Consider the following 13,512-nt stretch of genomic DNA (forward strand, 5'->3'; position numbering starts at 1 on the left):
CGCTTACTTGCCACCGAAGCCCCCTCCGCCAGCGTAGTTGGGCCGCCCGTACACGCCCTGCTGCACGTAGGCCTGGTTGGCGTTGCCTTTGCTGGGGAACTGCTGCTGAGGGCCGCTGAAGTGAGCGGGGTTCATCCCAGGATTGTTGGCAGACATCCCCGAAGCCATCGGGTTGCCGCCCGGGTTCATGGGATTGTTGCTGTTGCTCATCGGGTTCCCCAAAACCTGCAGCCAGACGGACAGACTTAAAGGGGCGGCGCTCACCACCGCTTGCCGGCGAATCGGCCGAGAACTCAACTGTCACCTGGCTCTGCGACGTGTTGGTGACGCCCCAGACGGTGGTCACCACCGACAGAGAACCCGGAGGCTGATTGGTGTTCTGTTGCCAGGGAACCGAGTCGTAGGGAAAAGATCCATCTCTGCGGGGAAATCAAATTGTTTTGTCATTTCCGCGGGACTGCAAAGCACGTGTGCCGTCATCGTCTGAGACTGGAAAATGTCGACAAACGGAGATGGATCACTTCACCTTCTTTCGTGAGCGCAAGTTTGTTTAAGCCACCCGTGTCCTCGAGGGCGCCTGGCCGGCAGCGTTCCGATGTCTCCCTCCTCCAACAATTATGACAACGAACCTGCTCGTTGTGTCGGAGGAGGGAGACATCTCTACACGCTGGATAGGCGCCCTCGAGGACCAGGTCAAGGAGCCCTCTGACCTCTGACCTGTACGTATGATCATTGCGAGAGTGGTTTCAGGAGACTGACCCGTGCGAGAGGCCGGGCTTCATGGCGCTCATGGGGGGCTGCATGGGCACTTTTCCCGGGGGCTCGTTCTGGCGGTTCTTTTGGTGACGCAGCAGGAGGAGGCGGCCCAGTTCTTCGCACCACGACGACAGAAGAGCTGCCGAGACAATAGAAGGAAGCCGAAGAAGCGGATCACGCCTTTTGGTTTCGGATGCTTTGTGGCTCGAAATGTCAACGCTGTGAGTCATGGAGTGGAGAAGAGAAACCAGCTTTTCGTTTTCATTTTCTTTCGGATATTTCTGCATTATTTAGTTTGACATATTCCAAATGATGCCAGAACAGCCACAACAAAGAAATGAGCTCCACCATAAAACCAAGAGCGCCTTTACTTGTTTACTTGTTGGGAAGGAAAGAACTCTCACCAAAAAAAGAAAAAGAAAAAAAGACCACCTTGTGGTTTGTCCAGTCCACAAAAAGCTCCTAACGGGAGATGTGCTTTTAGGACTTTGGCACTGACGTGACCCTCTTGGGAAGGAACGTTTTCATGGCCACTCACCGGCTTGGCCCTCCGCCAGCACGAAACATCACAATTCACTCCCGCTCGTCACTCGCAAACACCAATAACTTGCACCTCTACGCTCTCGCACGTTACGTTGACAAACGCGTCTTGGCTGTGTACCGACAATGTTGACACGCCGCTGCTAAAAGGCGCACTCGGGGTCATCGCTGCTGGATTTGTGGGGGGGGGGTGTCAAAGACTGAAGGGCTCGGTTTCAGGCCCCCCCCCCCCGCCGGCTCATTAGAACGCGCCATATGTGCGAGGGCGCCACATCTGGAACCAACGACTTTCTACATTCGAACAAAAATCTTTGAAATGAAGGAAAATGGCACTTTATGAAAACGTCATTGACCGAAATGCAAAGGAGAACATTTTTTTGGCCTGCTCCACATCCGTGTCAATAAATAGAGTGGCGGGTCAAAATATGAGGTGCAGCTGAACGACCCGATGAGCGCCAAATCTTTTCAAGGCTCGCGATGAAACATGAAGCAGGCAAAGGCTTTGGACCCGCAACATGCCGTGTGTCACATGCTCCACACGGCAGCCAAATCATCCCAAAGCAATAAAAGCACAACAAAATCACGCAGCCACACGGTTACGGATGACCATGACCATGACCATGACGATGAGGAGGAAGGCGGCTTCTTGCGCTGGGACACACAAGTAGTACCTGAGTCGGACTGACACCTCCTGCAGCAGTTGGTTTCTGTAGGGTTCAAATTTTACATTTTTACTGAGCGGCGCATGCACGTGCACACACGCGCACACACACACACACACACTGTGCATGTACTTTGCACGCCGCACTACCTTGACTTAAGCAAGCAAAAAGATTGCACTGGCAAAGTATTGTGCCATCACAATTACAGCTCAAAAAGGTGAGTTTTGAACTTTTTTTTATTTTTCAACATTTGACGGCAAGTAAAATTCAGCAAATTCCCTAATCAATTCCTGTTCTGACCAGTGTGTGTGTTTTTTTTTTTTTTTTACGGGGTGTGATTTGCTTTGTTTAGACAGACGACGCACTCGAGCAAAAAAAACCCAAAACAAACAAAAAAAAACCAGCAGTGGCTTCAATCATGATTGGATTCCTTGAGTACCGGCAAATGGAGCGAAACGACGTCTTTTTGTTAACGGCTAACCGAGCATTGGTAGCGAGTCGATAAAACAATTATAGCGCCGTCATTTCCTCATCTTCCCATCCATCCATCATCTGTACCGCTTGTCCTCACGCGGGTCGCGCGGGGTGTTGGAGCCTATCCCAGCTATCTTTGGGCAGAAGGCGGGGTCACACCCTGAACTGGTTGCCAGCCAATTGCAGGGCACACAGAGACGAACAACCATCCGCACTCACACTCATACCGAGGGGCAATTTCGAGTGTTCAATCGGCCTGCCATGCATGTTTTTGGAATGTGGGAGGAAACCGGAGCACCCGGAGGAAACCCACACAAGCACGGGGAGAACATGCAAACTCCGCACAGGATGGCCGGAGCCGGGATCGAACCCACGCCCGATGCCGTCTCTCACTGTGAGGCCATCGTGCTAACCGGTCGGCCACCGTGCCGCCCATTTCCTCATCTTTGCGCTCAGAAATGCAGAATTGCCTTGGCAAGAAATTAACTTTGCTGCTTTTACTTGAAAGTGAGTCATTGACCTTCCAAGTTTTGCCCCAACAATGAGGCAAATGTGAAAAGAGGACAGCAAACGACACATTTTGGAATTTTACGTGGTGCTCCAATTCCCATCGAAGTCGCCGGGGAAGTGCGCAAGCAAAAGGTGGGAATTCCCCCACGGCCTCGGCGCCGGCGGTATCTGTGGGCTGAGCGATAACGCGCCAAGAGCTGCAAAACGGCACCTCAAGAAGGTCAGAGAAGATCACCAAGGCCATGAAACCGAGACGCACGTCGCACTTTGCCAAAACTACATTCCCCCCCCCCAAAAAAAAATCATGATGCACTTTTTGGGAAAAAAAAACTACAATGATGCAGGTTGCATCATTTAGAAACAGGACAGAGTGCAGGTGGTAACATTTCCCAAAAATATTCCTGCTCAACTATCCAAAAGACGAGACAAACTGTTGATGCGACATTTCTTCAAGTCGACAAATGGATATTGCGCTTTCCTGAAAGGAAGATAAATGATGCATGTTGAACTTCCCGAAAATGAAGGAAGCCTTGATTGGCGTCACCTTAAGCGCACGTGCGCAGCGGACAGCCAAGGTGGCTTTTAAGCGACGTCGTAACCTGACAAACGGTGCCTTCCTCCGGCGAGCAACAAAAGGCGACGGCGTGTGGCCCGGTGAAGCCGGCCGCTCATTTCAAGAAGCTTCCGTAACATTGTGCCTCAAAAAGCCCCGTCGCCCCCCCCGCACAGCACCGAGCGTCTCGGGAAACACCTCCTCCCGCCGTGTCGGCCGACTGCCTGCACAATGCGCATCAATTATTCATGGCTGGCTTGTAAAAAGAAAAAAAAGAAAAGAAGATAGCAACGCCAATCACAGATGGAGCCGTTGCCTGGTCGGCCAGCGGCTGACGTGCACACAAACCCCGCCCCCCCTTGAGGGAGAACAAGCTAGCAGGAGGCGCAGCACGGAGGAGCCATGTTTGTAGTCCGAGCGGAGGAGGCGACAAATGATTGAAGGCGACTGCAAGACGAGCAAGAAGAAGGCGAGCGAAAGAGAGTCAAGAGAAGGCTTATCTCCTCACCTCAAGATTGATGCGGCTTCCTTTTTTCTGTCTCGTGATCCATTGCACGCTTTCGCAATACACACATCCCCGCTCGCCCGCGCACAAACACGCACTCACTCCACCAGCACCAGCAGCAGCAGCAGCAGCAGCAGCAGCGGAGCCGCCTCGCCGGCAGGAAGGCAGGCGAGAGGAGAGAAGAGGCGGGGAGGGGAAGAAGGAGAAAAGAAAGAGGGGGAACAAAAAAAAAAAAACGCAGGCAGCTCACATTTCAAACTTGCAAAGGGAGGGGGCGGGGCCTCGTGTGCTAAACTGTCTGCGCCTTGGCCTTGCTCCACTTTTGTCACAATCACCCCCCAAGTTGGATTCACTTAAAAAAATGAAAACATTTAGCAGGAAAAAAAAGATCATAGTTCTACTTATTGCATCACAATCGTAATTAAATGAGGAGGAGGCGGCTTAGTGTTGCCGTGGCTGCCCGGTGGGAAGGGGAGGGGCCAATTAGTAATCATCAAGCTTAGATAAATAATGACACAAAAAAAAAAGGACCCCAAGCAACATGGACACAGCAAGCACGCGTGGCATCAAATATCAGGCGCATAGTCACCACGTCGTCTTAAGAGACACATTTTCGTTGCAATCATTTTTCGGATGCGCCCGCACGGGTCAAAACAAAATCTTGTTTGGATGAATAACCGTTTTAATCTCTCTCAGGGGGGGGCGCTTCCATTGCTGTCTGCTGTCGACTGAAATTGACGTCAAAATGCGAACGACTCAGACGTGACGTTCGTAATGCGAGCCCGAAGCCTTTTTGAACTCAATTTCTGTCGCAATTCCGTTAGGCCGTTATGTGAGCATTGAGCGAGCTGGCCGACTTGTTAAAAAAGAAAAAGAAAGAAAGAAAACAAGCTACAAAGACAAACCAGCCCATGTCCGACCAACTACCTCGCTGAGAAGCTTGTCTAGCCCCCGTGCCGTCCCCCCCCCTCTTGCCCTTTCACTCTTTGGAAGGCAGAAATTCCAAGAGCCTGTTGAGGCGCAAACAATCGGGACGGCACCATTGGCCAAAGATTTTGGGCGACACCACATACAGCGTGATGATGATGATGATGATGATGATGATGATCCAATGATTGTGATCAACGCCCCCCCCCTCACTTTGATGCCCCCCCCCCCACCTAATCACAGATTAATACAAGCGGCTAATCTTGCACACAAAGAGGTCACTGCTGGCACCCATCCCCCCCGCCCACCCTTCTCTGCCGCTTGCCCCGGTGCATTGTGGGTCGCCCCTACCCCCCCTCACTCGCTTCCCCAGAGTGCATCCATTCAAGCTATCAGTTGTTCAACTCACCAAATGACATGGCGGCCTTTTCTGCTCTTGTCAAGCGCAGCCCCATTCAACAGTAAAAAAGCAATTACGCTTCAAGTACGACACGCAGATACAGAAAGAAAAAAAAAAACAAACGCTCGCTTTGTTGCGGATAAAATCAACTTTTTCCAAGATCCCCATTTATTGCCGTGAGTTCTGCACAGGCAGGCATCAGCGGACGGCCTAAACGAGCGTTTCCAAAATAAAGCATTGATTTTTGCACTCAAGCGTTTGTCGAGCCATTTTGATGAGGCAACAAAAATGCAACAGGAAGCTTCAAACGACACCTGAAATCCGATTCACTTAACAGACATCTTTTTTTTTTTTTTAAATGGCCACTTTTTTCTTTTTTGATTTTCATTGCTGATGAAGATGGCGGTGGCGCTTTTTGGAATGGCGCTAAAGGTAGAAGGCAAAAAAAAAAAAGAGCTCCGGTCCTTACCTGCCGACTTTGGCGTGAACTTGTCCCGGTTGGCGGCGCACACGGCCAGCAGTCGGTAGCCCAGGTCCAAGTCGAAGCCTTGCTGCGCCGCCACGCGGCTCACCACCTGAACCGGGCGGGAGAACGTCACTTGCTTGTGCTTTTGGAACATTCAACTTTGTTCAAGTACACAAAATCCAGATTGAAACTTTGGGGGCGGGCGAGTTTGCCTACGACGGACGTCACAGGGCCAAAAGTTATTTGGTGCTGCGTGAGCGCAATGACCGTCACGTTCGACTGTCCCGGAAATACATGAGCCGTTTGGGGAAAATGACCACATTTTCCAAGACTTCCCAATGGCCACCACGCCAATAAGACAAATTCGAGTCAGTTGCATCTCCGGGATCGTTGATGATGTAAGATGTGGACTGACCGTTAGACAGCTCATCAGGCTTTGCTCAAAGGGCCGCTGGAAGGCTCGCGGGTCGCCGCACCAGTCCAACAACTCTGTCGCCGCCGTTTGGAAATTGGATGGATTTTGTAAGTGCTGTGCGGGAGAAAAAGAGACCAAAAAATGGAAATTCGACTTTGGCAAAGGAAATCAATTGAGCTGTTAAAAGAAAGATTTGAAAAAAACAAAAAAAAAAGTCAAACGCTTTTTTTGTGCCGTCTTCTTCACTAGAGCAGCAAAAAGATTTTTGGTTGTGGTTTTGCCTGAAAAATAAAAACTCATTCGCTCGCCCCGAAACAAAGTCTTGCGCCGGTTGTCCGACCTGTTTGATACACTGCAGCCGGTCATTGGTCTGCTGGATGTGCCTGTCCATGGACGGGATGGCGTTCATGTCGATGGTCCCCCGATGGCCTCCTGGCGTTCTACCTGTCACCCATTAAACTGAGAAACACACACACACACACACACACAATTGTGGAGTTGTTTTGGTAGCCCTAATTTATTTTCCTAAAATGTGACGATTGCTTTTATTTCTTTTTCTTTTTTTAAAAATTGCCTTGATGATTGGCGGTGCACTTTTTATAGGCCTGCCTGGTCATGCTGCTCTGCGGCCAGCAGGTGTCTCCCTCTCACCCTCCCCAGGCCTGGCGGTCCTTCCAAATGGTGGCCGAGGTGGTGACGATGTCGCTGGAAGCCTTTTTACAAGCTCCACAAATTGTCGCCTGTCGCCCGCCGCTGCCGCCGCGACCTTGAGCTTGTTGATGAGCGCCTCCCTCTGCCCTTCGCTTGGCTTCGCTCTCTGCCTTGTTTCGCGCCTCACCCTGCGGTGAGTTATTGGAGGCACCGCTACATTGCTTCTAGGTCATGCATGCATTCATGTGGTTGCTAATTGAGCTCGTTTAAGGGATGGGGTGACACCTCCCCTTTAAGAGAATCAAAAATTGCAAGCCCAACGATGCTAACATTGGGGGGGGGGGGGTTTACAGGGTTGGGGTTCTGCATGGCAGCCTCCTGACCGATGAGCTCTTCAAACGGGCTTTTGCCTCAAATGGGCCCGCAGCCCCGAGTTTGAACTCTTCAATGAAGTTAACATTGGGAGAGGAAGGCCAGGAGAAGTTTGTGTGGCGAGTGGAGCGGGGGTCGTTTAGCCAAGACTTTTGTTGGGAGAGGGGGGCGGGGGGATGTGGTCCTGGTCCAGGTGCCTACTTGGGAGACAAGGCCACATTTGTTGAGAGCAGCAAAAAGAGGATGGAAATGTGGATGACTTCCATTGTTGCCTCACAGAATGTGGCCTAATCCCCCAGCAGGCTCCGTCCAGAGCTGGCACAGAGGATAATATGAGCCCGGACCACCCCCAGCCCCCTCCCGGGTTATGCACACTCACACACCCCCACGCTGCTCCTTAACAGGCCTGGGAGTGCGTCTTTTTTTTCATGTGGTTGGTGTGCAGTGGCAATATGTGAGTGAGGGCGGCCTCACGCGCACGCACACACTTCACTGATCGCCCCCATAGGCAAAAGCCTCCTGAAATTCCTGCGGGAGCCCCATACGTTCAGAAGCACACAAGAGATTGTTGGACCATCAGGCGCATCTGCAGTATGATTGGAAAAGCAAAGAGAGCATAGTCGACCCACACCCCCACCCCACCCCAACCTCATGCTTCACAAAGCCCCTCCTCCCCCATGCCATCTCAAATAGAGGGGAAGGGGGGGGGGGGGGAGTTGGGGAAAACAGCTACTCTTTTAATTTGCTTCCAGCCCTCACACTAATCGCAAAGGGCTGAAGGGTGAGGGTCAAATCGCCTGCTGGTGTGTGTGTGTGTGTGGGTGGGGAGTGGGGCTGGTAGTTGGTGTCAGAAACAGATGAGCCACCGTACAAGGGAAGCAAACAACCCAATGCAACCCAACGCCGCCCAATGATGCAAAGTGAGTTCAAACGGGAAGATTTGGTCCCCCCCAAAAAAATGTGTCCGACAACTGACGTGAGAAGACGCAAGCACACCGCAATGAAATAAAAGAAGCCAAGTTCATTCGTAGTAAACAATATTCCAACTTATTAATAAAACGGTGCAATGACAGCAAAATGCCACAAGAGTCGTGTCATGCGTGCAATATGCAGCCTGACTTTTTTTTTTTCCTCAAATTGCCGCGCAACGACTCAAAGGTACAACGTCCCCTCATTTCACAACTTTGCTGAGTGGTCTCATCCTAGCAGCAGCTGGGTAGCAGGAGGGGGAGGGGGGGTCTGTCGGTTATCCGGCTCAATTCAAAAGAAGAGGCGGGAGGGGGAGCAATTGTTTGATGTCTCTCTCCTAATTGGTCAATGACAACACATGCAACTGAGGAGGCTTCGGAGCCCCACTTCCACGTCGTGAGAGGCTCACTCCCCCCAAAAAAGAAAAAAATAACATTAAGGGTAGGCTTGGGGGGGGCGTCGAGGAGGGGGGGTGTTATTAGAGGGGTCTTATTTGGAGGTTAAGAGGCGTAAAATCGTCTTGTTGCTCTCACAGCATGGGCAACACGTACAGGACACACAGAAAACTCACAATCGTCTTTCTTAATCCACTGCAAAGAGACGAGCTGAGAAATCTCTTCACGTCATTTCCCGTCTTTTTATTTATACAATCCCAAATAAATGTTTTAAAGATTTAGTTTTAAAGTACTGTAAAAGTTATAAAAACATGCCTGGGGTGGCTGTATTTTAAACGTTCACTTATCCTCCGGGTGCAGTTTATAATACCCGTCCACTCGTCTTATACTGCCCCCAGGTGGCCAAGGCGAGCACCAGCACAAGCGCACAACGTGCAGAACGGCAAATCTGAGCTCACAACAGACCAACAGCACTGTCCTTCACCGACGCCCACGTCACTCACCAGGCCTGGCCCAAACAATCAAAATCGCAATAATCGAGGATGGCGAGCCCGTTTGGACGCGAATAATATTTGCACGCGTCACAAAACATCAATGGCATTGTGTATTTTATTTCTTGGGCCACAGCATCACTCAACCTGCATTCAAAATTAATACTAGCATGCATTTTCCTTCAAATATAAAGTACATGTTTCGTGTCAGAATCGCAAGCCAACACTTAACGATTGATGGAAATGCAAAAATTCCCAATCACGAACACGCGAGTCGTTGAAGCCCATCACACAAAAGTGCATTGCATTTAATGTAATCATACAGCGCATCAAATTCATAGAGCATGCGAGGACCATAAGTGGGGGGGGTCATGCGTGCTTTGCTTGTTGCAGCGAGCGTGTACAATTTCTGCTGTCAAATGAAGCAATAAGAGCCCCTTGAGCGCTCGCAAACGTGCCACGTGGTTTCTTGCAGCCGCATGGCAGAAGGAAGCTTTCTGGATGCCGTCAAAGAGAAAAAGGAGATAGCGAGGCGTTCAAGGAACGCGTGGACATTGCACTACAGTACGTAGTAGTCAAGCAAAAGGCAGCTTAGAAAGAATTTAGCACAATTTTGGACAAAATGCAGCTTTTGTTTCTGAATCAGAATTTCATGAAGAAAAAAAAAAAATGGAGCTTTACGTTGCAATGATGACCAATTTTTGTTTTCATTGTGGCGCCATGAAATGTCTGAAAAGATGCTGGATGTGGCGATGGGCCATGAGCCCGTCTGGCCATTGTGCGGCTAATCTCATTAGCGGCTGCCGACTGCAACAAGCACGTGCGCAAACACGTTCATATTATGTCACGACAACAAAGCCGCGTTAATGCCTTTTCATTTTCCTTGAGTGCTTGCTTTTAATTAACGCTCATCTCGCTTTCGGGACACAAAAACGCACGGATCAACACTGAACTCCCTTTTGTTTGAAATTTAGACTTGCTCCATTTTTGCCACGGCTTCAAACTGGAAGTTCAAGACTTACTAACAACTTTGTCGCACCTTTGCCAACTATTGCGCAATAATCAATATAGTGTATGAAGAGACAAAGGAGCGCTTTGAACAAAAGTTAACTGAACCCAATCAATTTGTTGCATATCAGAAGAAGAAAAAAAAAGATTTAAAAATAAAACGGCAAACTTTTTAAAACCATCCTGACAGTTTTCATGAAAGCGTTTTAGAATGTTTGCGTGCAATGCTTGCATGTGGCAGAACTTGAAAAGCAAGATAAAAACGTTGTTTTGATTGATGGATGGATTGCATTTGATCAGATAATTGACTTAGTATTTATTGAGTTGCTTGAAAAAAAAAAATAAAAAAAAAAGAAGCTAGCAGAATGAGGAGCCACTTCCAAAGGGACAGACTGAGAAGCAAACCACCGAGCGAATAGAAACAAAACTTTTTCACACGCATGAAGGGCCACGAAGGCCTTTTTACTCAATTTGCGTCGACGAGGAAAGCGGTCGGTGTTGCGCTTTCTTTTCTTCTCCTAACACGCTAATGACTTGATTGTTTCGCTGGGATGGCGCCACCGGGAACGATTAGCATGGCAACACCTGCGTGAGCGCCGACAATTTCCTGGATCATTTAGCAAAAAGATGCGGCGTCTGATTTCCGAGGAGGCGGCGGCGTTCGTGCGCCGCGTCTTTATTTGCGCCGCAGCTGGCCACTTTTCAGGCTTGCCGACGCGTGCCAGGTGAGGGCAAGCTTGAAAAAACGGAAAGCGCCTCGTTTGGCGTGAGAGGGAGCGGCATCGTTGCCGTGCCTCCTGCAATCTGGATCAAAAGCTTGAGGGGGAAAAAAAAAAGGAACGCTTGCGTAACGCAGGAGCCTGATGTTACCCTTGCAGAATTGGACCACTTCTCTCTCAGCTCTCTCAATAGAACCCTCCCGACTTCCCCCCTTCCTCCATGCCCCTCCTTCCCCCGGTCGCAGTCACAGGAGCCGGATTGTTCTGCTCAGGCCTGCTTGGCAGAGGCCAAGGATGGGAAAAGTGCAGCGAGCACTTCCTGCCCGGCTGAATCACAGAGTCAACGTTCAGCCGCGGGCACAATGGCTTGTCGGCAAGGAAAAAAAAAAAAAAAAAGGCACCACTGTCACCGGGCTTTTCCTGTGTGCCCGCCTCGCTTGTTGTCTTGCTCTGTCCGACTCGGACTTCCAAAATGCTCCGACACCTTGACCTGGAAATGCCCTCAAATCAAAGCTGAAAATGTGCACGTGAAGTACATCTTGTTTTCGTTTCAAGTCATCCAAGTGCCAATATTTCATTTGTTCAACTAATGAATGGAGGACGCGACACGCGCTAGCCGCTTGTCAACAAAGCGGCGTCGGAGGTGAACGCAGGTCAGCCGAGAGGCGAGGAGGGGTCGTCGTGACCCCGAGCTCGAGGTCACGACTTTCCACGCCGAGGCCGGAGAAAGCGACACCGTGGCTCTCCCTGACCGGGAAAAAAAAAGTGGCGCATTCCTTCGAGCGCTCTCACCAGCCGTTATTCGGCAAATAAAGCGCTTTGGCGCTCCAGCCTGCAAAACTTTTCATTTCCTGTCCTCTGCAAGGTGCCACCTGCAAAACGTTAAAAAGAAAAAAAAAAACTTTGAGGCCGCATTATGCACAGAATTCTTCCGACATGCGCTCGCTCAGATGTTCTTCTTGGTGATGACCAAACGGGGAATCAAGTTCAGGAAATTAGCCATTTCCTTTTGGGGCAAAGAAAGATGACCGAAAGATACCGCACGGCTTCTCAACTTTCGTTAACGCCGCGTAGCCTTTTGAGGCGCGGCTGAAATTTCAGGAAAACAGGAATTTCTTTTCATGTTCATCCTCAAATCAGAATCATCTGCTCTGTGTGTGTGCGTGTTATATATATATATATATATATATATATATATATATATATATAACACGCACACAACATATCAAATGTCATTTGGCCGGTGGTGTTTGCGTGTTTAATGTGTTTTGTGCACGCCGTCCCATGTGTTCCGGCTTAGCGGCTAATTAATTAAGACCTGCTCCATAAGTCGCCCCCCCAGCCCCCCCCTTCCAAAATAGCATGATGCAAAACAAATCTGTTTGTGTACGAGTTCAATTGACCAAAAAACTAAAATGAATAATTATCGTGTGACAAAAGAGCATTTTTGATTCGCTAATAAAACTGATTGTTATCAACAGACTGCCCCCCCCCCATGTTGGACCAGCCATCATTGGGGGGGCCTAATAAAGCTCCCTCAGCCGCGTGCTTAAATGCTATGCAAAGGAGCTGCGCCGTCTGTTTGGTAAGACTGCCCCCCCCCAACACGCAGCCAAAAGCGGGCGAATGAGAAGGAGGAGTTTGGATGAATGTTTATTACGCCTGCTCCTGAATATTGGAATGAAAACGCTCTAATGCGGATTGTGATTACAATAAATTCATGACATGAGCAACAAACTCCGCAAACGACGCGCTTGGTCTCGTTCAGTGATTTGGCGCCAACGCGTGCGACCCGTCGAATTGCCGTCATGTCAGTATTTACATGTCCTTTGAAAATTGACATAGAATAAAATACCTTGAGGTGACCCCCCCCCCCCAAAAAAAAAAAAGCTAGTGCCAAAGTTGCTATTTGTTTTCTCCTTTTTTTGTCCTACTGCTGATGAACTTGAAAGGTCAAGACTGGAGACTTTTCATGACTCACTCGCACCTGTTGTTGATCCGACCTGGATGGAGCCGAGCAAGCGACGGCGGCAGCAGCAGCTTTTTTTTGTTAGTGATGGTTGGTGAGGTCATGTTGGTTCTTAACGCAGAGTGGGCTATTTACAGAAACCACAAATGTGGATTAAATATGAGAGCAAATCAAGTCTTTGGCTTGACCTCCGTCCCCCACAGAGAGTCTGAATTAGAATCGTGCGGCGTGCGTGCGCGCCCGGTCCGTTTCCAAACGCTGAAATTGTCACAGGATGAGCCGTGGCAGAAAAGGCGGGTTTGCTGAGCGGCGACCCGACGTCATTCAAGCCTCACACACTTTTGAAGATCCTCCAAATCAAATCACAATCTTGTCTTGAGCAGCTTCTGATGCAATTTCAAGGCTTCATCGATGCTGGAGAGGAAAAGCAAAGCACAATTTGGGGTTCTACGGCCATCGTTTTGAGGAAGGAATAGCAACTTTGCCGTATTTGGTGTGACATGGAACGCAAACACGACACAAAGCCGCAATGTGTTCTCCACCGAGCCGATATTCCGGAACGAGGGGCGTGCGTTTGTGGATGGAGCGTCAGGAAATCGCGGGACAGGCGTCCAGCCCATGTGACTGCAAACGCACACACAGGCCAGATTGTTTGCGAGTTTGCTCCGAGGCCGGCCGGCCGGCCGATAAGAACATTTGGAGCGGCGCAAATGTCAACGCTGGCGCTCAT

At 49.8% G+C, this 13,512-nt stretch overlaps 1 protein-coding gene across 6 annotated transcripts in view; it reads right to left on the reverse strand.

Annotated features, from left to right (window-relative positions):
- Positions 1-13,512, reverse strand: part of LOC148317857 (zinc finger MIZ domain-containing protein 1-like) — a 45,809-nt gene that overhangs the window by 6,789 nt on the left and 25,508 nt on the right. For 3 of the 6 annotated variants that reach the window (XM_088284366.1, XM_088284363.1, XM_088284364.1), the window contains 6 exons: positions 6,549-6,667; positions 6,209-6,322; positions 5,797-5,902; positions 760-895; positions 305-419; positions 8-225 (listed from right to left, as the gene is read on the reverse strand). In XM_088284366.1, coding sequence (XP_088140492.1) covers positions 8-225; positions 305-419; positions 760-895; positions 5,797-5,902; positions 6,209-6,322; positions 6,549-6,617 — 758 coding nt within the window. In that variant the 5' untranslated portion in view covers positions 6,618-6,667. Of the gene's footprint in view, positions 1-7; positions 226-298; positions 420-759; positions 896-1,967; positions 2,004-3,486; positions 3,957-4,003; positions 5,024-5,796; positions 5,903-6,208; positions 6,323-6,548; positions 6,668-13,512 lie in introns of those variants that run through there. The other 3 variants (XM_088284365.1, XM_088284367.1, XM_088284368.1) reach the window with 3 other exon arrangements.

Source organism: Idiotropiscis lumnitzeri, chromosome 20, assembly GCF_059441095.1.
Source record: "Idiotropiscis lumnitzeri isolate Australia: NSW breed Sydney's pygmy pipehorse chromosome 20, RoL_Ilum_1.0, whole genome shotgun sequence".
Taxonomy (NCBI): domain Eukaryota; kingdom Metazoa; phylum Chordata; class Actinopteri; order Syngnathiformes; family Syngnathidae; genus Idiotropiscis; species Idiotropiscis lumnitzeri.